Below are 27,818 nucleotides of genomic sequence, written 5' to 3' on the forward strand. Positions count from 1 at the left end.
TGTGCTTGGCACATTTGCTGTATATTCAAAGAACGAGGACAGATGTCATGCTCTGTCTCTGAGGGAGCTTGGTGTTTAATTTTTCTTTTCTTACTTTAAAGTGAAAGGATTTATGTGACAATCTTGCTGGATACTGGCAGTAGGAAATGGGGTCTTTTTCTAGCACGCAACAACATTTAAAAACTGCAGGTATTTCAAAATACATCAGAATGAGAAACACAAATGAAGCATGCTTTTTTTTTTTTCTCAATTCTGAACTGTTTGAAATGAATACTTCGATATGATCAATACATTACGTGATGCCATTTCCACACATTATCTTTAGTGTACTGTATAGTTTTATTAGTAAAAGTGTTTGTCTGTGCAAATGTAATGGTCATTCCAATTGAAAATGTGTTGTCTGTAATGGCAGTGTTCTACCACACCAAGCATACTCCACTCTATGCCATTGCACTTTACTCTGCACCACTCGTCACTACACTCTCTGCCTCACTGCTCTGCACCACTCTACTCTATGCCAATGCATTCTACGCCACTCTACACTTTTCCAGTCTAGGCCACTCCACTCTGCACTACTCCACTCTGCGTAAATACTGCAACTGCACTCTGTGCAAATACACTCTATCCAATGCACTCTACCCTGCACCACTCCACCCCACTTCATTCTACTCTGAAACCATCTACTGTATTCCACTTCGTGCCACTCCACTCTATGCCACTGAACTCTACGCCACCCCACTCTGTGCCACCCCACTCTGTGCCACCCCACTCTGTGCCACCCCACTCTGTGCCACCCCACTCTGTGCCACCCCTATCTGTGCCACCCCTATCTATGCCACCCCTATCTATGCCACCCCTATCTATGCCACTGCATTCTACAGCCCTGCATTGGTATTAGCTACTGCACCCCATGCCATTGCTCTATATGCCTCTATACTCTACAACACTGCGCCACTGCACTCTGCGCCACTGCACTCTACAACACTCTACTTTGCACTACTGCATTCTATGCTAGTGCACTCTACGCCACTCTACTGCACCAATCCACTCTACGCAAATGAACTCTGTGGTACTATACTTTGCGCCTGCGCCACTGCATTCTAAGCTGCTGCACTCTATGCCACTATACTCTACAAAATTCTCTGCCAATTCAGTCTATACCAGTCTACTCCACTCTACGCGACTCCACTGAATGCCAGTCCAATACGCAACACTCTGTTACTCCGCTCTGACACTCTACTTCACTCTTCGCTGCACCCCACGCCACTCTCCTTTACGCCACTCTCCTTTAGCCATGCTAAACCGCAGCCAAGCTGATGTACAACATGACTAAAACACATAGGCAAAGCCGATATCTCTTGCATAGGCAAGACATATTGGCTTTGCTAATACTTTCTGGTTTCTGCTTCTTGCTAGAGGAACCACAACAATCGCATATCCTAAAGTCTAATTTATTTTAAGAATCTGCTCAGAGCATGCGTTTCAGAGTTTTAAAAAAAAAAAAAGTATCAATCCCAGCTTCGGTTACTTTCTTGTATTTTAGTTCGAATTTCTTTGCTTCTGTGTTCTTGAAGATGTAGAGTCTAAAGATCTGTGGTCTGCCTCAGAAGGTGGAACTTGTAATCCATTCATGCACACCTCTTATGGAACTGTCTACCCCCAATCCATTCATGAACACCCTCCCTGTGGGTCAGCACACCCCCAATCCATTCATGGACACCCTCCCTGTGGGTCCGCACGCCCACAATGCATTCATGAACACCCTCCCTGTGGGTCCGCACGCCCACAATCCATTCATGAACACCCTCCCTGTGCGTCCGCACGCCCACAATCCATTCATGAACACCCTCCCTGTGCGTCCACACACCCACAATCCATTCATGAACACCCTACCCCTCCCTGTGGGTCCGCACGCCCACAATCCATTCATGAACACCCTCCCTGTGGGTCCACACACCCACAATCCATTCATGAACACCCTACCCCTCCCTGTGGGTCGGCACACCCACAATCCATTCATGAACACCCTCCCTGTGGGTCTGCACACCCACAATCCATTCATGAACACCCTCCCTGTGGGTCCGCACACCCACAATCCATTCATGAACACCCTCCCTGTGGGTCGGCACACCCACAATCCATTCATGGACAGCCTCCCTGTGGGTCCGCACACCCACAATCCATTCATGAACACCCTCCCTGTGGGTCCGCACACACACAATCCATTCATGAACGCCCTCCCTGTGGGTCCGCACACCCACAATCCATTCATGGACACCCTCCCTGTGGGTCGGCACACCCACAATCCATTCATGAACAGCCTCCCTGTGGGTCCGCACACACACAATCCATTCATGAACACCCTCCCTGTGGGTCCGCACACACACAATCCATTCATGAACACCCTCCCTGTGGGTCGGCACACCCACAATCCATTCATGGACACCCTCCCTGTGGGTCGGCACACCCACAATCCATTCATGAACACCCTCCCTGTGGGTCCGCACACCCACAATCCATTCATGAACACCCTCCCTGTGGGTCCACACACCCACAATCCATTCATGAACACCCTACCCCTCCCTGTGGGTCGGCACACCCCCAATCCCTTCATGGACCACCCCCATCCTGTGGGTCAGCACACCCACAATCCATTCATGGACCCCCTCCCTGTGGGTCGGCACACCCACAATCCATTCATAAACACCCTCCCTGTGGGTCGGCACACCCACAATCCATTCATGAACACCCTCCCTGTGGGTCTGCACACCCACAATCCATTCATGAACACCCTCCCTGTGGGTCTGCACACCCACAATCCATTCATGAACACCCTCCCTGTGGGTCGGCACACCCACAATCCATTCATGAACACCCTCCCTGTGGGTCTGCACACCCACAATCCATTCATGAACACCCTCCCTGTGGGTCCGCACACCCACAATCCATTAATGGACACCCTCCCTGTGGGTCGGCACGCCCACAGTCCATTCATGAACACCCTCCCTGTGGGTCGGCACGCCCACAATCCATTCATGAACACCCTCCCTGTGGGTCGGCACTCCCACAATCCATTCATGAACACCCTCCCTGTGGGTCGGCACGCCCACAATCCATTCATGAACACCCTACCCCTCCCTGTGGGTCGGCACACCCACAATCCATTCATGAACACCCTCCCTGTGGGTCTGCACACCCACAATCCATTCATGAACACCCTCCCTGTGGGTCTGCACACCCACAATCCATTCATGAACACCCTCCCTGTGGGTCTGCACACCCACAATCCATTCATGAACACCCTCCCTGTGGGTCTGCACACCCACAATCCATTCATGAACACCCTCCCTGTGGGTCGGCACACCCACAATCCATTCATGAACACCCTCCCTGTGGGTCGGCACAACCACAATCCATTCATGAACACCCTCCCTGTGGGTCGGCACAACCACAATCCATTCATGAACACCCTCCCTGTGGGTCCGCACGCCCACAATCCATTCATGGACACCCTCCCTGTGGGTCCGCACACCCACAATCCATTAATGGACACCCTCCCTGTGGGTCTGCACACCCACAATCCATTCATGAACACCCTCCCTGTGGGTCTGCACACCCACAATCCATTCATGAACACCCTCCCTGTGGGTCTGCACACCCACAATCCATTCATGAACACCCTCCCTGTGGGTCTGCACACCCACAATCCATTCATGAACACCCTCCCTGTGGGTCGGCACGCCCACAATCCATTCATGAACACCCTCCCTGTGGGTCGGCACGCCCACAATCCATTCATGAACACCCTCCCTGTGGGTCGGCACGCCCACAATCCATTCATGAACACCCTCCCTGTGGGTCGGCACGCCCACAATCCATTCATGAACACCCTCCCTGTGGGTCGGCACGCCCACAATCCATTCATGAACACCCTCCCTGTGGGTCGGCACGCCCACAATCCATTCATGAACACCCTCCCTGTGGGTCGGCACGCCCACAATCCATTCATGAACACCCTCCCTGTGGGTCGGCACGCCCACAATCCATTCATGAACACCCTCCCTGTGGGTCGGCACGCCCACAATCCATTCATGAACACCCTCCCTGTGGGTCGGCACGCCCACAATCCATTCATGAACACCCTCCCTGTGGGTCCGCACGCCCACAATCCATTCATGAACACCCTCCCTGTGGGTCTGCACAACCACAATCCATTCATGAACACCCTACCCCTCCCTGTGGGTCGGCACACCCCCAAACCCTTCATGGACCACCCCCATCCTGTGGGTCAGCACACCCACAATCCATGAATGGATTGCCCCCCCCCCCCCCCTTTTTGGAGTAGTGTATCCACTATTCATTAATGGGCATGTTCCCTGTGGAGCTACTTACCCACAATTCATTTAGGCGCCCTTCCCTGTGGAAAGGAGTACCCACAATCCATTTATCAGTTCTTGCCCTCTGGAGTAAGAACTTGCGAAATTCGCATAATATGATTAGGCGTAAATATGTGAAATTGCAGCTAAATGACTAAAAATGCAAATCTGTCATTTTGAGAAATATTTTAGCGTGACTTTTTGACACGAGGAAACGTTGAAACAAAATTACTGCAAACAGCCTCTCGTGTTCTGTTGTTCCTGTGCATTGACTATAAAATTGCATTGCAAATTACCCCATTTTTTTGTGTGCGAATGGTATGTAATTACGTGATGTGGTCAGGCCTCGAAATATAATGAAAATGTTACTAGACCTGCATGTCTACTGACTTATAAAATCTACTCGACCCAATTATGATTCTTGACCCATCAACTGGTTTCAAACTATGTGATCCTGGGCAAATATTTTAATTCAATGAGCCCCCTTTGTCTTCTTTATTCCGTATGAGAACACCTTCAAATAAGCGACTTCAGAATGCCTGCTGTGCATAAAACACTTTTGTTTGATTTAATAGCCTAAACTTTTGCTCCATATATAATACAAATCTAGCCACATATAGGATACACTTGACCCCTGACTTGCCTCTTAGTTCATCAACCGCATTGTCATCAGGGCGGGGCAGAAATGTTTCTCAAGTCATGTTGAACAACTATCACTTTTAATAAATACATACCCGAAGCATTACGCTGTAGCACGCTAACTTGTAATTAGCAGATTTTCTATTGAAATGGCAACAACATTTCCCACTGACGTGGTTTTACTGATAAAACAATATAGTGTATAGTGTTCGGAAATAGTTTCTGCAAATATTTGTCTTTTTCACCATCACCAAGCAGTGTTCTGATTTGTTTGGTTCCTATTTAAATTTTTATTTGCATCACACTTCTGAATTACAAAAAAGTTCTATCGTAATTCCTGACGTTCGAGGCATGTGGGCTGCTAAATTCATATCTTAGCATTAGATCGCCGCCTAGTGTTGGGTCCGGATGATCGCACATTGTTGTCCTGGAAGAGTCTTCGAAGTATCCTGAGATAGGTGGCTCCTCCCCTGGACTACAGTGCCCATGGGCATCGGCTCCATCCTCAGATTGTTTTTTTCCGCCATTGGGTTCGGATGCGGTCTCGACTTCTCTCTGTCGGAACCGAGTAAAACTTACTTTTTAAGACCAAAAGGTCTTATATTTTTATAGCGTCGGTATTGTTTGCGCACGGTCTCGAGTTCTTCCAACTCTTGGAGTCGGATTCAGCGGAGTTTTTCACTCTTCGGACGTCGAGGCCTTCTCATCGCGACACGACCGCTACTTTCAAGCATGGAGCGGAGTCCGTTTAAGTACTGTCCGCTCTGTGGGTCTAAGTACCCACATATAGACCTGCACCCGGTCTGTAACAAATGCCTTTCACCGGACCATGACGACGGCAAGTGCAAGGCTTGCGCTCAGTTCCGGTCAAAGAAAACTCTTAAGCTCCGGCGCGCGGTGCGCCTGGAGGCCAGACAAGCGGCCCCGGATCCAGAAAACATCTTCGGCGACCAAGAAGAAGATGAACAGGGTCATCATCTCCAGATATCCCCACCCGAAACGGAGGTCGAGGCGGATCCGACGGACGACGACGGAGTCGCGGGTCAAGGCCTTGAATACGTCGACGAGGTAGGGGACGTCGAAGAAATTTATGGGGCCGCGGAAGATAGCTCAGGGGACGAGCTATGCCCCGAAGGTTTCGAAGATCACGATCGGGTCACGGGATCGCCAGTCGGCCTTACCCAAGACCCCGTGCCGCAAGCCACGGCCCCGCCATCAGGCCCGGCCACAGACATACTTGCTGAGCAGGCCACATCGAAACCGAAACCTACAGTGTCGACTACACCTAAAATGGCCGACCCGAAAACGAAACCGAAAGTTATGGACTCGAGCGTCCCTAAAATGGCGGCCGGCACACAGAAAACTACTGCACCCGCCGCCGCATCGGCTCCGTCGACCTCCGGTCCGCAGAAGTCGAAGAAGCCGGTCGATTCCAAAGGGTCAAAATCGGCGCAAGAGGAGGGATCCTCTACAAAAGGTGCTCGGCACGGATCGACCGCGGCGACACCGTCTAAGCACGCCAAGGCTAGCGGCACGGCTCCGGTTACGCCTGGGACTCCGTTGGTCGGTCGCGTAGTGGACGCGGAACCGACGAAGGCGCACGGATCGACAGCTGGCACATCTGCGCATCGATCCAAGGACTCTGGGTCGGCGACAACTGCATCGGCGTCCAAACCTAAGAAAGGCCACCATGACGTCGGATCCGAGGGGAAGGTCAAGACACCCTCGTCAGCGCCAAAAGACACTGTGAGTGAAGCGTCCCCCATCGCCGCTTCGCTACAGAGAATCAGGGACAAGGCCGCTGCTATGTCGGCTCCGTTGCCGTCGCCTCAGACGCCGACGGACGCTCCGGCAAAGCCTAAGAGTAAGCTTCTCTTCCTTCTGCCGCCGAAAGAGGCTCCGAAGGCTTTTTCCACGAAATCGACGCCAAAGAAGTCGGATTCTTCTACGGCAGGTGCACCTTCAGGTCGAGAACTCGAATCAGAGGACGATTCGGAGCACTTCATCGACGCCAACACAGGCAAATTAACCCTATACAAGAGGAGGATCACTTCGGAGCCTCTGGACTCCTATCTCATCCCACTAAAGAAGAAAAGGGTGCCTCTGGACGCTTCTAACCTGATAGAGCCTATCCAGCCTCCTCCTAGAAGAAGCCCTACTCCCTCACCAGACCAATCTGAGGGTGAGGGATATGATGAACAGGACCAATACACCTTCCCCATCAATGAACCAGATGCACATCCAGATGCATATGATAACATTGGTGACCAAGGCACCCAGAGTGTGGGGCAAGATCCACAACCATTCAGTGCACGTGCATCCCCAACAGAGGATTCTGCAGGTTTTCATGCACTAATTGAGAGGGCAGCTGCTAATCATGATGTGGACATGCATGCTGACCCGGTTGAAGAAGACTTTCTCTTTGACACGTTTTCAGTCTCTGAGAGGACTGTAAAGACACTGCCTATGCTCAAGGGAGTCCTCAAACATGCTGCGGACATCTTTAAGGAACCCACTAGAGCGAGAGTGGTCAATCCACGTATTGAAAAAAAGTACAGACCAGCACCTGCAGACCCTGCATACATTCGGGGACAGTTGCCGCTAGACTCCCTGGTGGTCGCCAATGCCCGCAAACGGGCCAACTCCCAAACAACGGGTGAAGCTCCTCCCCCGGATAAGGAGTCCAAAGTGCTAGAGGCAGGGGGCAAAAGAGTAGCTGCACAGGCTGCCAACTTTTGGCGTATTTCTAATACACAAGCACTCTTAGCACGTTACGATAGGGCGCATTATGACACCCTAGAACAGATTGTACAACACCTGCCTCCAAAGTTTCAAGAGGGCACAAAACTGCTTATAGAGGAAGGAAAATTGATCTCCAACGCAGCCATCAAGTGTGCACTTGACGCCGCAGACACAGCAGCTAGGGCGATCAACACTAGCGTCATGCTAAGACGACAGGCTTGGCTCCGCATATCTGGGTTTAAACCTGATATTCAGACAACCATCCTTAATCAGCCAGTCAATCCTGATCGACTGTTTGGTCCAGATGTTGACACCACCCTCGAAAAGATAAAAAAGGACACAGAAACTGCTAAGTCCATGGGGGCCCTACAGTCACAACAGTTTCGTGGCAACAATTTTCGTCGCTCAGGTGCACGTGGAGTCACCAGAGGACAAATGGGTCAACAATCTCAATTCTCAAAAGGTGGAGCACAATCCTCGTTCACAAAACAGAACAAGGGAGGTTACAGAAATAACAGCAACAGAGGTCGCGGCAGAGGAAACAACAGCTCCCGCTCCTCTACCCCAAGCAAACAGTGACTCTCTGTCACTGCCCCCCGACCACTTAACACCTGTCGGGGGGAGACTGCAGCAGTTCCTGCCCGTCTGGAGAAACATCACCACAGACAGGTGGGTGCGTCAACTAGTCCAGTATGGTTATTGCCTAGAGTTGAAATCCACTCCACCCAACATCCCGCCAAGGCAAAGGCCTATGTCCGCAGAGCACTTGCACTTATTGCAGCAGGAGGTAGTGGTGATGCTGCAAAAAGGCGCAATCGAGCTCGTGCCAGTGGAGGAGGAAGGCACAGGGGTGTATTCCCTGTACTTCCTTATCCCAAAGAAGGACGGATCTCTCAGACCCATTCTGGATCTACGTCCCCTACACCTGTATATACTGTCAGAACATTTCCATATGCTCACACTGCAACAGATTCTTCCCTTATTAAACCAGGGGGACTTCTTAGCAACCTTAGACCTCAAGGATGCTTACTTCCACATACCACTACACCCGTCCCACAGAAAATACCTCAGGTTCACTATCCAAGGCAAACATTATCAGTTCAAAGTCCTACCCTTCGGAGTCACCACAGCCCCAAGGGTGTTTACAAAGTGTCTGGCGACAGTAGCGGCGCACCTCAGGAGGCAGGGCATCCATGTCTACCCCTACCTGGACGACTGGCTCGTTCAAGCCAAGTCAGAACAACAGTGTGCCGCGGACATGTCGACTACCATTCACCTCCTTCACGATCTAGGTTTCTCGTTGAACTACCCAAAGTCGCTCCTTCAACCGGCGCATGTCCGGCAGTTTCTAGGCGCGACGATCAATACCCTGACAGCCGTGGCTCAACCAAACCAAGTCAGGATAGACAGCATGCAGTCTCTGATCCAGAAGTTCAGATCACAACACTCGCTTCCAGCGAGAGTGTTCATGCAGTTGATAGGCATGATGGCCTCCTGCATCTTCATAGTCCCTCACGCACGGTTACATATGCGCCCGCTCCAGGAGTGCTTAGCAAATCAGTGGACACAGGCTCAGGGACAATTAACAGACCTAGTGTTGGTTACCAGTCGGGCATACGACTCTCTGCATTGGTGGACTCCACACAACCTTTGCAAGGGCCGACTGTTCCAGGAGCCAGTGCCACAGATTACCCTGACAACGGACGCATCTCTCCAGGGATGGGGAGCACATCTGCTCAATTACACTGTGCAGGGACTATGGACGACGCAGCAACAGAAGATGCACATCAACTATCTGGAACTGATGGCAATCTTCATGGCACTCAAGTCCTTCATTGTACATCTGTGCAACAAGGTAGTGTTGGTCCGGACGGACAACATGACCGCGATGTACTACATTCAAAAGCAGGGGGGCACCCACTCGCCACAGCTGTCTCATCTGGCTCAGGGCATGTGGAAGTGGGCCATTCAAAGGAACATCTTCCTCATGGCAGAACACCTCCCGGGCAAGGACAATCTAATGGCGGATCTGCTCAGCAGACACAGCCATCAAATGCACGAGTGGGAGTTACACCCATCTGTACTCCACCCGTACTTCCAGCAGTGGGGTCATCCGGAGATAGACCTGTTTGCAACAAAAGAAAACGCAAAATGCCAACACTTTGCCGCCAGGTTCCCTCACCCACAGTCGCAGGGGAATGCGATATGGATGAACTGGTCAGGCAAATTTGCGTACGCTTTTCCGCCAGCCCCTCTGATACCGCTGGTGGCAAGAAAGCTAAGGCAGCACGCGATGACTCTCATCCTAGTTGCTCCAACGTGGGCGCGCCAAGCATGGTACACCACGTTCCTCGAACTCTCAGTGGTGCCACATCAAAGACTGCGCCTCACGCCCAGACTTTTGACGCAGAACCATGGAGAAATTCAGCATCCAGATCCGCAACAGCTCAACCTGGCGATCTGGCTCCTGAAGTCCTAGAGTTCGGATACCTTAACTTACCTCCAGAATGCATGAACATCATCAAGGAGGCAAGGAAGCCGACTACCAGAGCATGCTATGCTGCAAAATGGAAGCGTTTTGTCATTTACTGTACGGCTAAAGACATCACCCCGCTAGATGCATCTATCCCTAACATCATTTGTTATCTGCTACATCTGTACAAGTGCAATCTAGCGTACACTTCCATTCGGATACATCTATCCGCCATCGCAGCATATCTTCAGAATAGGCAGCACCTCTCTGTCTTCAGAGTGCCGGCCATCAAAGCTTTCCTTGAAGGTCTGAAACGAGTCATTCCCCCAAGAACACCGCCAGCTCCGGTGTGGAACCTCAATGTGGTCCTCACCAGACTGATGGGACCACCATTTGAACCACTGCACTCGTGTGAACTCCAGTTCCTAACGTGGAAAGTGGCTTTCCTAATTGCTATTACGTCACTGAGGCGTGTTAGTGAGCTGCAAGCGCTCACAATCCAAGAGCCATTCATTCAGATTCATCCAAATAGGGTAGTACTACGTACTAACCCCAAATTCCTTCCGAAGGTGGTGTCACAGTTTCATCTCAACCAAACTATTGACTTACCGGCATTCTTCCAAAACCCACAAACGGTGGCGGAAAGAATGCTCCATACGTTAGACGTACGGAGGGCGTTGATGTACTACATTAACAGAACACAACACTTTAGGAAAACAAAACAACTTTTTGTTGCCTTCTAACCACAACACAAAGGCAACCCTATTTCCAAAGCAGGAATAGCCAGGTGGATTGTTAAGTGCATCCAAATATGTTATCAAAAGGCCAAGCGCACTTTAACGATACCCCCAAGGGCGCACTCCACACGCAAATTGGGGGCATCCATGGCTTTCCTAGGAAACATTCCTTTAGAGGATATTTGCAGAGCAGCCACGTGGATTACACCACATACCTTTACAAAACACTACTGTGTTGATGTACATTCCAAGCAGCAAGCTGCTGTAGGACAGGCTGTTCTCAGGACACTTTTTCAAGTTTCTGCAGCTGGCACGGGCAACCGCCGCTGATGGAGGGACTGCTATATATTCTATGCTAAGATATGAATTTAGCAGCCCACATGCCTCGAACTGAATATGCTACTTACCAGTATGCATCTGTTCTTGGCATGTAGGGCTGCTAACATTCATATCGCCCACCCTCCTCCCCGGTGCCTGTCGCAGCTGCAGATATACTATTGTATTCAATCATTAGCATGGACATCCTTTACACTTTTCACTCCATCTTCTGCCACAATGGCGAAAAACAATCTGAGGATGGAGCCGATGCCCATGCGCACTGTAGTCCAGGGGAGGAGCCACCTATCTCAGGATACTTCGAAGACTCTTCCAGGACAACAATGTGCGATCATCCGGACCCAACACTAGGCGGCGATCTAATGCTAAGATATGAATGTTAGCAGCCCTACATGCCAAGAACAGATGCATACTGGTAAGTAGCATATTCAATATTTTGAAATACTTGTACAATTCATGTACAAGCTGTTTAAATGTGTTAGAGAAAAGACCGGACATCTTATAGCCTTTTGTTTCACAATGATAGTCACTTGACAAAATCCTCTAACTGGAATAAGAGAAAAGTAAACACCACTTTCTAGGGTAAGATAAGCAACAATTAGTAAAAAGGCAAACTGACATTTGACCTCTCAACAGGCAGAAAATGTGTAAAGATAAAAACAAGATTTAAAGGCTTTTTTATTGCTCATTCACTTTCTGAATGAACGGAACACCTGTTCTTCCAGCTTAAGTTCACTCGCCAGAAGGGACGAGTAGGTGCTAACTTGACCTGATAAAACCTGACAACATTCTGGATTGTACGCTAATTATGCAAGCGTAATTTAAATGTTATCCAGGTCCACTTCTGGAGCCAGCTGCATTGGGTAGAGTGGGCGCTAGGTTTCCTTGACTGTATAAACTTGTGTAGGGGTTTGTAAATCTATGCATTACTTTGTTTCAGAATGCCCTGGAGACATCCCCATCCTCGCTGGTCTTGCCTTCCGTGGACTGGTATGCAGCCAACACGCTACCCACTTACCTGAAGGAGAAGCTGGGAGCCAGTCCCCTGCACGTGGACCCCTCCACGCTACAGGAGCTAAAACTGAACAAGAGCATCCCGTCCCTTCTGGTAGTAAACCTGCCCTACAGTTCCAGGTGGGTCTAGTGCTTAATCTGTCAAAACAGAGCAAGCTCTGTAGTGGCACCCTTTTTCCTGATATACGCTGAAATTTGATGTGAGGCTGTGCATGCAAGTTTCCTTAAACATCATTGATGTTCAGTGTGCATAAAGCAGAATGTGTGGAAAAAAAGTATTGTACATCCCGAAAGCTAGGTTAGCGTGTATGTGCATGCCCTCTCCTGATTTTAAATATTTGGTTGGAGGTCCCTTTTGAGTGTTTCTTAAGAATAGACCCTATCACTCTCTTTACCCTACATCAGCTGAGGTCCCGGTAGCGCCCAGAGACCCACTCCCTCAAGAATGCCGTTGCCTGTTACCACTTAGTGTGAATGCCACAGTTCTGGCCACTGCTGAAGTCTCTTTGTAGGAAACCGGTCCTGCATGCTGACAACCTCCAGGCTCCAGGTTAGGCTACACCTGGCGCTGTGATGGCTTCTGCTGGTGAATTATGAGCTTCTGAGCTTTAAATATTGTACAGCACGTGGACGGGTCAGTCTTGGAGAGCAGTCATTCACGCCAACCCACCCAGTATTAACAGCTTTTTGCTCCTGACAAACACCCCATGTGCACACTGTATGGGTACAGAACACCCATGGCGTGTTTAGTTGTGAAAGTTCTTCATGTACATCATTACCTTGAGATTTTTCCAGTTCATTTCACCACTGAACAACATAAAAGCGCATAATACTGACTGCTATTTACGCTTATATTCTCCTTAACCTATTGTTTTTTTGGTAACCTAAACACAGTATTACATATTGAGTTGTATCCCATTAGGAAGCTTAATGTACACTAAGATCCAGGGAAAGGTGGGTGGGGGTAGGAGAGGGGGCAAGTGGCCTGAATGCACAATAAAGTGCAATTGAACTGTATTGCAACACTGTGTGCTTAGCACCCAGTAGTGTAAGTTTATGCTTAACTGGTCTTTGAGGTGGCTGGATGTAGAAATCCTTTTCAGACAAAAAGTATTGTATGCTTGAGAATGGGACTTAAAAAGGATCGTTTTACAGGGCCCTTCCCAAGGGTGATGGAGCTAAAGTAAAATCATGGTTTTCAATTCTACATAAAATAAAACTGCTCCATTTATCTTGAAATTTATGGGAACCAGAACTGGCATGCTACAGCACATGAAAAACAAAACTTGATAGAAGTAAAATATCCAGAGGCTGAAACCTGAAGTTCAGCTGAAAATGAGCATCCTTTTACCTTTCTCAAAGCACCACCTCTGCTCCTTCTAGACCCATTGTTTTATTGAGCAGAACTCTCCTACTTCTGCATCAAGTGCAACTCCAACTCACCGCTCACATGGACTGACCAGTCCATCATCCACTTCCAGATAAACACAGCGCAAGTCAATGCATCCACCAGCGTCACCCTATCCAGCCGCAACTGGGGAAAAATCTCTGAAGCAGACTAGCTTGATGCCCTCAGCACAAATCAACCTGACCCCACAGACCCTCTCAATGAGGTCTTAAACAACTAGATCAAGAACTGTGCAGGTACCCTCACATCCATCAAATCCAACAAGCAAAGAAGAAAACAAGCAGGCCACCTGATACTGAAAGCCACCAACAAAACCACCTACAAGGCTGCACTCAGACGCTACCACCAGCAACTGAGAGGCACCAAGCAATGGGTGCTAGCTGAACGCATCGAAGGGTGCTCCAACCGCTGCAAAGAGATCTTCTCTATCGTCAAGGACTTAACCACACCCTTGTCCTCAGTGAACAGCATCACCCGTTTCCAAGAACTCTGCGACGACCTATCAAACTTCCCTCACAGCAAAACCGCAAACCGTTGGCATTACTTGTTCATCAGTTCTTGTTCTGTAGTAAAGCTGGCGATTAAACTGGTCCTTTAGAAATAGAAAAGGCTGTGTGCTTACAAATCGCTCAAAGGTCTTTTGTGGAGCTGGGCAGCAACCAGTGCTTAATTTGAGGCAGTGGTTTCTGGTGCTCGGCACCTGCCCCTAAACGTCAACACTTTTCTTATGACAGTCTGCCACATGGTGGTGCAGCTCATCTAAGGGATAAGAAGAACAAAGGTTGTTTGAGTACAATAAACATTGCAAAATTACTTCTACCTGCCTCCACATCCATTCGTTTAGTTTTGGGGACCATGAATAGTCTGAACTGTCTCACTTGCAGGTGAGAGAGATTGTTAATAGCTGTTTGGCACCATCATTTGCAGGACTGACCGGGGCAGTGGGTGGTGCCTCCTGGTCAGGGCCCTGGAACCTATTTTACAAATTAGGCACTGGCAGCAACGGTCTTCCCAAGAGCATTGCATCCTACTCCTGCCATTGATGAGTATTGAGTGAGTCTTCCCTTTCCAAGGTTCTGTGATGACTTCCACCAAAGGTTTCTGTCTTGGTGCACGCTGAGTAGGAAAGCTAGTATTTCTACAATTTGGATCCTCAACCTCATCAGACTGAAGGTAAACATTGTTTACCATGAATCCTTTTTCTCTCAGGCAATTACAACGCGGTTGTTACGGCGACTGCATTGTACCAATATACCCTTACTCCGCAAGTTGGACCGACGACTTGCACAGGGGGCAGAATGTGTTAGATTTAAAATCCAATCCTTCCCTACTGTTGCACATACTTGAGTTGGAATAGTAAATTATACTATTCCAACATCCAGCCCCCCCCCCCCCCAGAGCAAGTCGTTGTTATGACTTGCAGGGTAATGATATGCATTGTTACAATGCGGTTGTTGTAACAACTGCGTTGTAATTGCATGCGGGGGAAAAGCATGCGGAATAAAGTGGCATATTCCAGACTGAAAGCCATGCATGGTGTACATCCAGCTCCAACCAAGATCATGCTTGAATAGGATAATTAATAAGCCACTCTGTTGCCTCCCAGCTAGATTCACACTCTAGGCCTCAGTAAGGACATAATTTGAGTTTCATTAACCCTAGATTGACATAAATTAGTCTTTCGTACACCTGCTGGAAACTGTAGTCTTTCAGGAAGTCTCCTATTTCACAACAGACCACTTGCAACCTCTGAAATTACCATATTAACTGATGTGGAGTTAGTTAACACTTCAAGAAATCCCTATTTTTGTTTTTCTTTTCATGTATATCCCAGTGTGGTTTTCTGTAGCTGTAGAGGGCAATTTACACTGAGCTTATATGCGTTGTTTTTGTTTGTTCAAGGCGAAAGTTGAAATGTTATAACAATTACTTTTTTCCCCCCAGCTCTGTCCTGTTGGCAACCAAGGAAGTCCTGAGAGGCAATGGTGAGTGTGACGTCTGCCAGCAGTCCACCCACAGGGGCAGAATCCCTTCAGGAAATGGTTACCACATCCTTTGTCCCCTCCTTTAAATGAAACTAGATGGGAATATACTTGTCACTTCAGTTGGATGTCTCTTCAGGGGCACTGAGTTGTCTTTTTGTATAAAAAAAATCTATTTCCTTCTATTCTTTGTATTAAGTATCCATTGTATCCTAGCTAAAAATGTGATGGGCTCCACTCTAAATGCCACTGCTGCTCACTTCATTGGTATTTGTATTGTTTCACAATTTTAGTCCGAGGTGGGAACTCCACTGCAATTATTTAGTGTGACTGGATTGCACATACAATTTATTTTTGTTTAGGATTTTCATTTAGAAGCACTCTAGAAAAACCATGGGATATGTATGGAGAGGAAAAAAACACAACTTTAGTGTGGTTGGTACCAATGTGGCTTTCAGTGCAGTGACCTGGATTCTAGTGCAAAATCAAACTCCCACCGTGTGATCTGTGGCACGTTATCGGGTTGCCTTAGCTAGGTATAGGCAGTGCTCAGTAGCAGCAGTGACTAACATGAAACACTCAAAGTGCATATTTACAACACTAGTAGTAAGACTGATGAGTTGTTTCCTGTGGTCTACGTCACTATCTCATGGCTCCAGTATGCTCCATCTGCGGAAGAGTGTGCTGAACAGCCGCAAAGCTTACAGGAAGGTGAAGTTCTAGCTGGTGTGCTTTCTGGCTGTCCAGTTCACGTTCTGTGATGTTTTTTTGACATTGGACCTTGTGTGCTCAAAGGAAAGCGTCAGAGTGGTAATAGTTACAGACAGCCACTTGTTTTATTAATTGTCAGAACATGGCATTTTAACACTATTCTCTCCTTCCTGCAGTGTCTGCATATGGGCACAGAAGCTTGCTTTGTAACTAGGTGACTGGAAATTTAAATATGTGAGTGGCTGCAAATGCAGGACAGTATTTGCCCTTTTAATCATTCAACTCAGGTTAAAAATATACTGTGTGTTCGTACAAAATGGCAAAACTTGGAACCTGCCACGTTCTTTGTTAAAAAATGGGAGGTGCAGTCCCCCAGCGGTAGCCTCAGTATATCATGATGGGCAAGTACTTTCATCTGCCGCCTTAGTAGATCATGAAGGGGCAGTACCCTCATGTGGGTTCTCATGTACATCTTGAGGGTAGAGTCTTTTAGCCCTAGATGGAATTTCACGTACATTGAGGGTGAAGGCTTGTTGTTTGATAGAATCTTGTGTGCGTCACCAGGGTGGATTCTTGAATCTTGGAATGGAGCCTTGTGTCCATCATGGGATGGAGGCTTGTTGTTTGATAGAATCTTGTGTGCGTCACCAGGGTAGGAATAGAATCTTGTGTGTGTCACCAGGGTGGATTCTTGTATCTTGGAATGGAGCCTTGTGTCCCTCATGGGATGGAGGCTTGTTTGTCTGATAGAATCTTGTGTGGGTCACCAGGGTGGATTCTTGTATCCTGGAATGGAGCCTTGTGTCCATCATGGGATGGAGGCTTGTTTGTCTGATAGAATCTTGTGTATGTCACCAGGGTGGGGATAGAATCTTGTGTGCGTCACCAGGGTGGATTCTTGTATCCTGGAATGGAGCCTTGTGTCCATCATGGGATGGAGGCTTGTTTGTCTGATAGAATCTTGTGTGCGTCACCAGGGTGGATTCTTGTATCCTGGAATGGAGCCTTGTGTCCATCATGGGATGGAGGCTTGTTTGTCTGATAGAATCTTGTGTGCGTCACCAGGGTGGATTCTTGTATCCTGGAATGGACCCTTGTGCCAATCATGGGATGGAGGCTTGTTTGTCTGATAGAATCTTGTGTGCGTCACCAGGGTGGGGATAGAATCTTGTGTGCGTCACCAGGGTGGATTCTTGTATCCTGGAATGGACCATTGTGCCAATCATGGGATGGAGGCTTGTTTGTCTGATAGAATCTTGTGTACGTCACCAGGGTGGGGATAGAATCTTGTGTACGTCACTAGGGTGGATTCTTGAATCTTGGAATGGAGCCTTGTGTCCATCATGGGATGGAGGCTTGTTTGTCTGATAGAATCTTGTGTACGTCACGAGGGTGGGGATAGAATCTTGTGTGCGTCACCAGGGTGGATTCTTGAATCTTGGAATGGAGCCTTGTGTCCATCATGGGATGGAGGCTTGTTGTTTGACAGAATCTTGTGTACGTCGCCAGGGTGGATTCTTGTATCCTGGAATGGACCCTTGTGCCAATCATGGGATGGAGGCTTGTTTGTCTGATAGAATCTTGTGTGTGTCACCAGGGTGGATTCTTGAATATTGGAATGGAGCCTTGTGTCCATCATGGGATGGAGGCTTGTTTGTCTGATAGAATTTTGTGTGCGTCACCAGGGTGGATTCTTGTATCCTGGAATGGAGCCTTGTGTCCATCATGGGATGGAGGCTTGTTTGTCTGATAGAATCTTTTGTACGTCACCAGGGTGGGAATAGAATCTTGTGTGCATCACCAGGGTGGATTCTTGTATCCTGGAATGGAGCCTTGTGTCTATCATGGGATGGAGGCTTGTTTGTCTGATAGAATCTTGTGTACGTCACCAGGGTGGATTCTTGTATCCTGGAATGGAGCCTTGTGTCCATCATGGGATGGAGGCTTGTTTGTCTGATAGAATCTTGTGTGCGTCACCAGGGTGGATTCTTGTATCCTGGAATGGAGCCTTGTGTCCATCATGGGATGGAGGCTTGTTTGTCTGATAGAATCTTGTGTATGTCACCAGGGTGGGGGATAGAATCTTGTGTGCGTCACCAGGGTGGATTCTTGTATCCTGGAATGGAGCCTTGTGTCCATCATGGGATGGAGGCTTGTTTGTCTGATAGAATCTTGTGTGCGTCACCAGGGTGGATTCTTGTATCCTGGAATGGAGCCTTGTGTCCATCATGGGATGGAGGCTTGTTTGTCTGATAGAATCTTGTGTGCGTCACCAGGGTGGATTCTTGTATCCTGGAATGGACCCTTGTGCCAATCATGGGATGGAGGCTTGTTTGTCTGATAGAATCTTGTGTGCGTCACCAGGGTGGGGATAGAATCTTGTGTGCGTCACCAGGGTGGATTCTTGTATCCTGGAATGGACCATTGTGCCAATCATGGGATGGAGGCTTGTTTGTCTGATAGAATCTTGTGTACGTCACCAGGGTGGGGATAGAATCTTGTGTACGTCACTAGGGTGGATTCTTGAATCTTGGAATGGAGCCTTGTGTCCATCATGGGATGGAGGCTTGTTTGTCTGATAGAATCTTGTGTACGTCACGAGGGTGGGGATAGAATCTTGTGTGCGTCACCAGGGTGGATTCTTGAATCTTGGAATGGAGCCTTGTGTCCATCATGGGATGGAGGCTTGTTGTTTGATAGAATCTTGTGTACGTCGCCAGGGTGGATTCTTGTATCCTGGAATGGACCCTTGTGCCAATCATGGGATGGAGGCTTGTTTGTCTGATAGAATCTTGTGTGTGTCACCAGGGTGGATTCTTGTATCCTGGAATGGAGCCTTGTGTCCATCATGGGATGGAGGCTTGTTTGTCTGATAGAATCTTTTGTACGTCACCAGGGTGGGAATAGAATCTTGTGTGCATCACCAGGGTGGATTCTTGTATCCTGGAATGGAGCCTTGTGTCTATCATGGGATGGAGGCTTGTTTGTCTGATAGAATCTTGTGTACGTCACCAGGGTGGATTCTTGTATCCTGGAATGGAGCCTTGTGTCCATCATGGGATGGAGGCTTGTTTGTCTGATAGAATCTTGTGTGCGTCACCAGGGTGGATTCTTGTATCCTGGAATGGAGCCTTGTGTCCATCATGGGATGGAGGCTTGTTTGTCTGATAGAATCTTGTGTGTGTCGCCAGGGGCATTCTTGTGTGCGTCGCCAGGTGGATTCTTGTGTGCGTCGCCAGGTGGATTCTTGTGTGCGTCGCCAGGGGGATTCTTGTATCTTGGAGTGGTCACTGTTGTAAATCATACGATGGAGCCTTGTTCTCTGATAGAATCTTGTGTGCATCGCCAGGTTGAGGTGTGGCCCATGTATGGTTGCAAGACTCCGTGTGTGGTGAGAACATGATTGCCTGGGCTGTGTGAGCCATGCTGAATTGCCACTCTTTAGCATGGTTGCAAGATGGAGGGTGGATGTAGTTCACCCAGACAGTGAAAGTGTTTTGCCGGCATTTATCTAGCTGGGTGGTGAAGAGACAGAAACTGAAGTGAGAGGATGGAGGCAGGGCTACCTATCTATGAGAATGCTGATTGATTAGTCCTTCCTCTTCCTAATCACTGCTATTTCGTGGATGGTAGGAATGGGTTGAATCTGCAGATTCTGTTAAATGTCAAGAAGGTTCTAGCCAGGGCCTGCTTTTTGTCTCCGATTGGTAGGAATGCTGATGACAGCCAAGCTCGGTGTCTTCACAACTAGTGTCCTTGTTTAAGGTCCTTGTACTTGGAGCCAGCATCATCACTACCTGATGTGAGCGCCATCACCTTGTAAACATAAGTCTGCACTGCAGCCAGAAACTAACAGTTGAAAGTGAACCACCTCAGACTGTTTTTATGCCCTTCGACAGTGGATCCATATCCCCTGTCCTAAAAAGAGTATAAAAGTGGGACCAGCAGCACCTCACTTTGTTTCTTCAAGTTCTTCTTGACCAAGGAAGTGAATGCTCTGCAGAGAACTCAGAGGTTCTTTGAGTTGAGATGGTGCCTGCAGAACAGCCAGTCTCCCAGAGATGAGGGTGTAACACCAGAAATCTACACAACTTGCTGGAGAAATTGTGAGTCTGACTTGATCCTAGAAGCCTACCTGTCTGTCTAGAGAGGTTAAGAAAGTGGCTGACCTTGAAAGCGGTGGACTATCTAGAAGAAGAGGAGCAGCTGTGCCCTTGGTTCATGGAATACCAAAAAAAAGCAGAGTTTCATTCTTAAGGGAGCATAGTGCTGAATCAAGCATTGAGGAAACACCTGGCCTCCCTACGTGGTTCATTTGGAAAACTGCTTTAAGGAACACCAACTTCTAGTACCAGCGTGCTGTCTAGCATCTTTGCGAACTGAGGGGCTTTGCCTTCCACTGAGCAGTGCATCCAGATGTCCTCGCACCCCGAAACTGTCAAGGTGAAAATACCTGCTAACTCTCTGTCTGTCATGCCGCAGCTCCCATTTGACCTGAGAGATGAGGCCACTACTGTGTCTCCACTCCTACTGTCCGGGGACCCTACCATTTGCTGCAACCCGACTGCATCTACTACTGCTCCGTAGGAACAGGTAACAGAAGGCAGTGTTTAAAAGGAAAAACTGAGAGACCCTGCATTGCCATAGACCTGCAAACTGATATCCGGGAGGAGTGCCACTACGAACTCTTTAGCAAGAAGCGATTTAAACTGACCTACGGGTACCCTGCATCGCCAAGTTCTTGCCAAAGATTCCCATCAGCAGCACGTCCCCTTAGACGGGTGGGAGCTAGAGCCATAGTACTGGATCGCTGTAGTAGGGCAAGAGTTGGTGCCCCTTATTTAGATCCCCAGGTCGGTGTGGGGAAACTTTGCGATTGGTTGAAATCTACAGTATCAGAAGAGCCTTGTAACGAATACCCCATTACCATGTACAGTATTATGATTTGTCACATTATTAAAGTACTTATATTTTTTACACAAAACCTCTGGGCTGGATGGCATTCTATTGAGTCCATAGATTGGTTGTTGAGTTCTGACTTCTTGGACCTCAGACTACCTCTCTCAGAAGTCTTTGACTGCTTGTCCCCATACCCTGCGAGTCAAGTGCGGAATGGATATTTTTAGATCCAGACTTTGGAGCCGTAGTATAACGGACACCCACGGCATCAGATGCATATGATCCCCAACCACCACGTTTGTAACCCAGTAGCCCCGTCAGCAATGTGAACTTGCGCTCCCATAAAGCGCCGGGACTTTCCTCGGAGTAGCTGCGCGCTATATAAATCCGATTTTAACATTAACATATGGGTTCTGACAGTGTGTTTGAATGATTTTACTTGAAGAGTAAAGAACAGATTTTATTGCACCCACTCAGCCCCCATCGCAAGTGCATGCAATAATTTTACCTCTTACTGCATCTGATTTAACCACACATGAGGCCTCTATTGGAGGGGGGGCGGGTGAGAGAGGGCATTGAATGAAAGGGGTCAGTCCTTTTCTCACTGATATCAGCATCTTTCTCTCCTTCTAGATGAGGTAATTGGACAGGTTCTGAACACCATGAAGTCAGAGGACATCTCTTACATTGCGTTGCTCACAGCTATGCGGCCTTCCCGGGTAAGTCTGCTTCTGTCATCTCAAAAATATCAGATGAGGCTAAAAAAGGCTCCATTTGTGTTTGTGGTTTAGTTAGTTGCAGCAAATGCCTAACAGTACTTTTTTGACCTACGGAGGAACTTTTTATTCATAAGCACTTGAATGTACATCTGTGCGGGGTCCCAGAACACTTTCTGAATGGAGCGGAAGTAACACTGTCCAGTTTGGCAGCCAGTATCACAAAATGCAATGAACTCTGGCGTTCTGGGCCAAGGAGACTTTGTACTTCACCTGCGCTTTGAGACTGAGAGGATCAACCCCCATACAGAAGCGAAAAACAGCCCAATGCCCACGTAACTGAAGCACTGCATGGAGGACACCTCAAGAGAGCAAGTTACTCTGGGGTCCATGAGAATGTTACTGCTTGCATGCCCCACATAAGAATGTGAATTATTAATTGGAGTGAAACGTGGTCCGCCGCAAGTAATAACTCACTCCAGGAGAGGTCACCAGCAGATTCCAGTCATTTTCCAGTTGCAACTGATCACTTCAGGGATAAGGCCTCTTGCAGCCTGTGTCGCAGTACCAAACACAGGAGGTCAGACAATGTAAATGTAAATTGATACTTGTATAGCGCACTACTCACCCGCAAGGGTCTCAAGGCGCTTGTACGAATACCACTGTGGAACCCATCCTGGCTTTCCCTGTGAGGTGTCCACTCCTGGGCGCCCCCAAGGTGGAGGCCAGGCATCCTTAGCGTTGAGGGGGCCGTTGTGGAGATTAAGCAAGCTATTGCCCAGAGTTGCAGAGTGGGACTCCATGATTGGAATAGGCACCGAGGCGAGAATTATCAGGTCCGTGGAATTTTGAGCCCAAGACCCGCTGAGGCGGGGAATTGAACCCTGGTCCCGGGCTAGACCTCCGCATCAGGGTCTGCCGCTCTAACCATTGAGCCACACAATTGAACTTTAGAGTTCGCCTCTTTGTCCTTGGTACAAGCAGGGACAGTTCTAGCCCTTCAGGCCCCCTCACAGGCCTCAAACAGCAAGTACAGTCCTTCCTCTGTCCTAACATAGGTCCAGAAAGTTGTGAGTTCCACTTTTGTACAGTATCCTTTGGGAGTGGTGAGTCCTGAACAATCCCTAACCAGTGGAGAAAAAGTTACACGTTGTCACCCTTCTCACTTTACAATACATCCTGTTTGCCTTACTGCAAACTCTCCCAGAGTGCACTATTCTAATGAAACTCAAAGATGGCCCAAACCTTCTGGGGTTTGAGGGAACTTGTGCAGGGCATGTGTTTAGGGAAATGGACAACCCCTCCTCCTAAGCTACACTACAATGGTTCTAGGACTAGCTCCCCCTCCACTGGTGCAGTCTAATTGGCCTGGGCCTAAAGAGCTGTGGCTTAAAATCTCTGGTCTCTCCTTTCACTAAACTATGAGTGGACAAGCTTCAGCTCTGTCACTTTCTTTTTAATATACAAAAAAGTTTTTCCTTTCTGTGTCAATCACTTTAATTATCTGAACATAATGTCTAGGTATTATTTAGACCAAACGAGAGACCTATATATAGAAATATTCTAGCACGCTGAGGTATAGTTTTGGGTTTTTATTTTATTTATTAATATAAAGATTTTCTTTTTTTAAATAAAATCAATACAGTTCATGAATTGCAATTTTAAAAAACATCTGAATATACAATATTCATATACATTCCCAAATATCAAAACATGTTGCAAAAAATCACATAGTATACATAATACAAATTACAATTAATACATTCAATAAAAAAACATCTTTTTGGTCCTTGTGTCGACGCGTTTCGGTGTTTTTCTTTAATGTGCTAACACCTTCCTCAGGACTGAACAATTAAAATCTTGAATCTAAAAACAAATATATGCAATTAGTTTTGAATCTCCCACGTGTACACATACTTTTGCTTACAACCTATACTTCTGCTGTCATTCACTCGTACTGGTCCTCTACCTGTTATTCTTACATTCTGGTTAATGACATTCCCTGAAGCTCCTTCACTGCCCTTTCTGAGCTTCCAGGAGGGATAAAAACTGGGATTGGCCATTGTTTACGATTTAAAGGTAGGAGGTACTATCTCCTTGTGTCACTTCTAGACATTCAATAGAGCGCCCTTTAAATATATTTTAATTCAGAAACGTGAAATTACTGCCATGCAAGACAAACTGATGAGCATTGTCCTTCTGTGGTACCTCCCTTCTGCTAAAGTCATTCGCCGTCCATAAATGTCCTGCCCTAGCTCAGTGGAAGCAAAGACCATGTTGAAGCCAGAAAAATCATGGAACAAATCTGGATGGAGCTGCTGAATTGTAGGACAGAATAAGACTCCATGATGTACATGTGTAGAGTTCACCACTGCCCCACACCTGCCCTGCAACATCACCTTGGCAGTTCTTTGTGTTACTGATGTTTGTCCCTAATGCTTATGTTTGGGGTCCATGTGAGACACTAAGATCAATGTACAATAAAAAGTAAGCAGTTGTCTTGGAAAGTGACTGGGTCTGTAATATACCCTCATAAATGAGCGTTAGGAGTCTTCAGGTCTGAGGAAAGAGTAGTTTTAGAGGCATCTGTACATATGTTAGCCACCTAAACCTCCCTCTCTTTTTACTCCTGTTCTTCCAAGTCGCCTATGTCTTTTTGTTCGTGTCCTTCCTCCACTGCACATGTTTTTAGAAGAAAGCTTGATCTACTTCCCATTTATTTCCTTTTCTCTCGCAGGTGTCTAGAGATGTTTCGTTTGAGGTGGACCACGTAGGGCGACAGTTGCTGCAGACAGAGGTGACTTACCCTCCTCTAGCCTTCAATATCTCAAGCGGCGCTTGCATCCTCTTCTGGGCCAAGAACGTTTCAGTGTTTGTTGCTGACCGCTGGCATGATTTGACCAATGACACCTTTGGCAGATCCTCCATCATTGACCAGCAGAAGTCTTTCTGTACCTCAGAAAACAGCAGGTGAGTGCAGGTCACAGCTCTTGGACGCGATTTCTGTAATGTTCTAACCTGTGCGCATCCAACCAATATACTCCATTCCATTCCCTACTTGGAACAAGTTCACTTTTTCTAACACCACCTTTTCTTTTCCTTTAGCTTGGTGTTGACTTACCCTAATGTGTCTGGCTCCGCGCTGACCCTTAAGTAAGTACAGGAGTTTGGAATGATTGTTTATCGTCTTCGTGGCTGTGTGTGTCTGTCTTCCATCATAGCTTAGAATACTGAATTAATCTGCCCTTCAAGAGATGCAATCTTTCAGGTCTCAGCCTTCATTTTACAAACAAATGTTAACTAATAACTAAAATTCATTGGATGAGTTGAAGTCAACAAGAACTACATGTCCCAGAGTGCATGAGGTTTTGAATTAAACTTATCACATACAATTATGGTGTTTTACTTGGTGATATTGTTGTCTTGTAACTTTAGTCACAGAATACAGGAGGAATGCTTTTTTAATATTCTATTGGGCGTTTAAGTCTTTGCTAGGAATCCGCAACATTCATGTGGCATGGCTTATGTATGTATTTGTTTGTAAATATCGATCTACTCACCAATATATTTTAATTATATAGTCCGTACTTGTCCATTCCCTGATCTACAGGCATTTGACAGGGGTGATTTTGTGTGCTTGTGCTTATTCCAGTCATTCTTATCCTTCCAGATTCGATCTTGATAACCGCTTCTACAAAGTTTCAGCCAGAATGTGGTTCTCCTTGTACAATGTCCAGATAACACATGGTAGCGAGCAGCTTCCATTCAATGTCTCGCAGGTCAATGCGCCCAGCATCTATTCTTATCACTGCAAGTTTCTGAGCAGCATTCCCCTTTACGGCCCCATGCTTACTACCAATCGCCGGAATAAGAGCACCGAGGCATGGCAGATTCGACTGGAAGGCTTTCAGGTACGTGCCTTGTTTACTATGAGTTTGTATTTGTTTTCTTTATCGTGGGATAACTCAAAGTCCCAGTTTGTTTTTAACCGCATCGCTGCGGCGGCTATTCCGCCGCAGCGCTAAGGGGGCTGTGCTCATGACGTAGCTGTTCTGTCATGGCCCCGCCCGCTCAATAGAACGCGCCGCGCAGGCGCAAAATCAGCACCACGCAGGCGCGGCGGCGGGGCCATGACGGAACCGCTCTGTCATCAGCACAGCCCAACCGCAGCTGATGACGGAGCGGTTCCGTCATCAGCATGGAAAGGGTTAATAACTAATAGGTGAACTACAGCCCTGAGCAGAGGAAGATGCATTATCTAGCACTCCACCAAGTGTAATAGGTCTTCACTTGGACAGTTTTTTCTGGAGAACACTTATTGGATGTAGAAAGTGCCAAGCCTCATCCATGGTCTTTTGATTGGTCAAACATGGACATATGAACCATGTGGGAAGATATTTTCTATCTATATAAGGCAGTTATTGCAATGCCATACATGAAGTCACCATGGCGTTGATTGATTCTTACTAGACCTGGCTGGCCATCTATCATATTTCTTTGAAAGACTCCAACTGTGCCAACTGAATATCTTTGGCTTTTTATGGTCTAATTGTGTGTTCCAATAAAGCGCCATTTAATTTGAGGTGCCCCCATTATTAATAAACTCTTTTCTGCACACTGACAGCGCCGACCTCCAGCTATGGTCCTCTAGCAGGAATGAAGCACATGAGGGTAAATAAGCATAATTGTGCCTTCCACAATTGAACAAAAGATCCTTCATGCTTTTTGAGTCTTGGATACAAGAGATTAATCAATGAAACTGCAAAATGAGTACAGTTCAATACCCTGTCATTTGCCAAGCTATATCAGAAGGTTAACTAATATTAAAAGCTGAGGTGCGCGAAGTTGGACCTATGGCAGGAAAATATGTTTGTGCTCCCGTCTCGCTGGAGCATTTTTTAATCTCCCGCCAGGTGGGAGCAAACATGCCTTTCCTTTCCTGCAGGAGCACAGGCAGGGAAGGGGTGTCTGCCCCCACCCCGCACCAAAGCACACACTCAGAATCTAATAAAGCCCCCCCAAAAAGGGTCCCTAGGGCCTTTGAAAGCTTGAGGAGCGGCCACAAGACCACTTTCTTTTTTTTTTTTTTGCATTTTACCCTATTGAAATATGGCTCGGGGAGTGGGGGGGGGGGGTCATGTGCCCCCTCCCCTATAATTAAACTATGGCCCTGTGGGATGGGGTTCCTAGGGCCCATTAGCACTGGGGGAAGGGGGTGCCATGCTCTCTCCTCCCCTATTAGTAATGCATTTGGCCCCAGGGGATGGGCTCCTCAGGGCTTATTAAGGCAAGGGGGAGGGGGCCATGTGCCTCCTCCCGTATAAGTATGGGGATGTGGTTTCCAGGCCTGTTTGGGTTTGTACCCTTGCTTCCCTAATATTACTGTATTTGGCCCTGGAAGATGAAGACCCCAGGCCCTGGTTTTTTTTTATTTCTTTTTTTTAAAGTAATTTTTATTGATGTTCAACCCGTACACCCCACTTTTGCGGGACACATTCGCAATGGAAGGCACAATTTAAAATACATTGCATGATTATTCAGCATCCATAGTTGGAACGACATCAGTACCTTTAGACGATGCCGCCGTATATTACACTCAGTTCACTTTACTTATTAAGGTCTCTTCCGATATATGTATGTGATGTCATCCCCTGGCGCAATGATCCTCCAGCTTAGTGCCTCCCGCAAGCTCCAGCCCCACCCGCCCCCTACCCCTTAACTCTCCCCACCGGTGTGCTCCAAGCAACAGAAACAAGAATAACCGAAAGTTTTTCCGTGCTAAGGG

General features: G+C 47.6%; 1 protein-coding gene across 1 annotated transcript in view; it reads left to right on the plus strand.

Moving 5' to 3' along the window:
• ATP6AP1 (ATPase H+ transporting accessory protein 1) overlaps positions 1–27,818 on the plus strand; it is a 69,020-nt gene that overhangs the window by 28,984 nt on the left and 12,218 nt on the right. Inside the window, exons 4-9 of the mRNA XM_078664648.1 lie at positions 12,244–12,437; positions 15,670–15,710; positions 21,951–22,036; positions 24,771–25,003; positions 25,139–25,186; positions 25,704–25,944. Of these exons, the coding sequence (XP_078520774.1) occupies positions 12,244–12,437; positions 15,670–15,710; positions 21,951–22,036; positions 24,771–25,003; positions 25,139–25,186; positions 25,704–25,944 (843 nt within the window). The remainder of the gene's footprint in view (positions 1–12,243; positions 12,438–15,669; positions 15,711–21,950; positions 22,037–24,770; positions 25,004–25,138; positions 25,187–25,703; positions 25,945–27,818) is intronic.

This window comes from Lissotriton helveticus, chromosome 10, assembly GCF_964261635.1.
Source record: "Lissotriton helveticus chromosome 10, aLisHel1.1, whole genome shotgun sequence".
Classification (NCBI taxonomy): domain Eukaryota; kingdom Metazoa; phylum Chordata; class Amphibia; order Caudata; family Salamandridae; genus Lissotriton; species Lissotriton helveticus.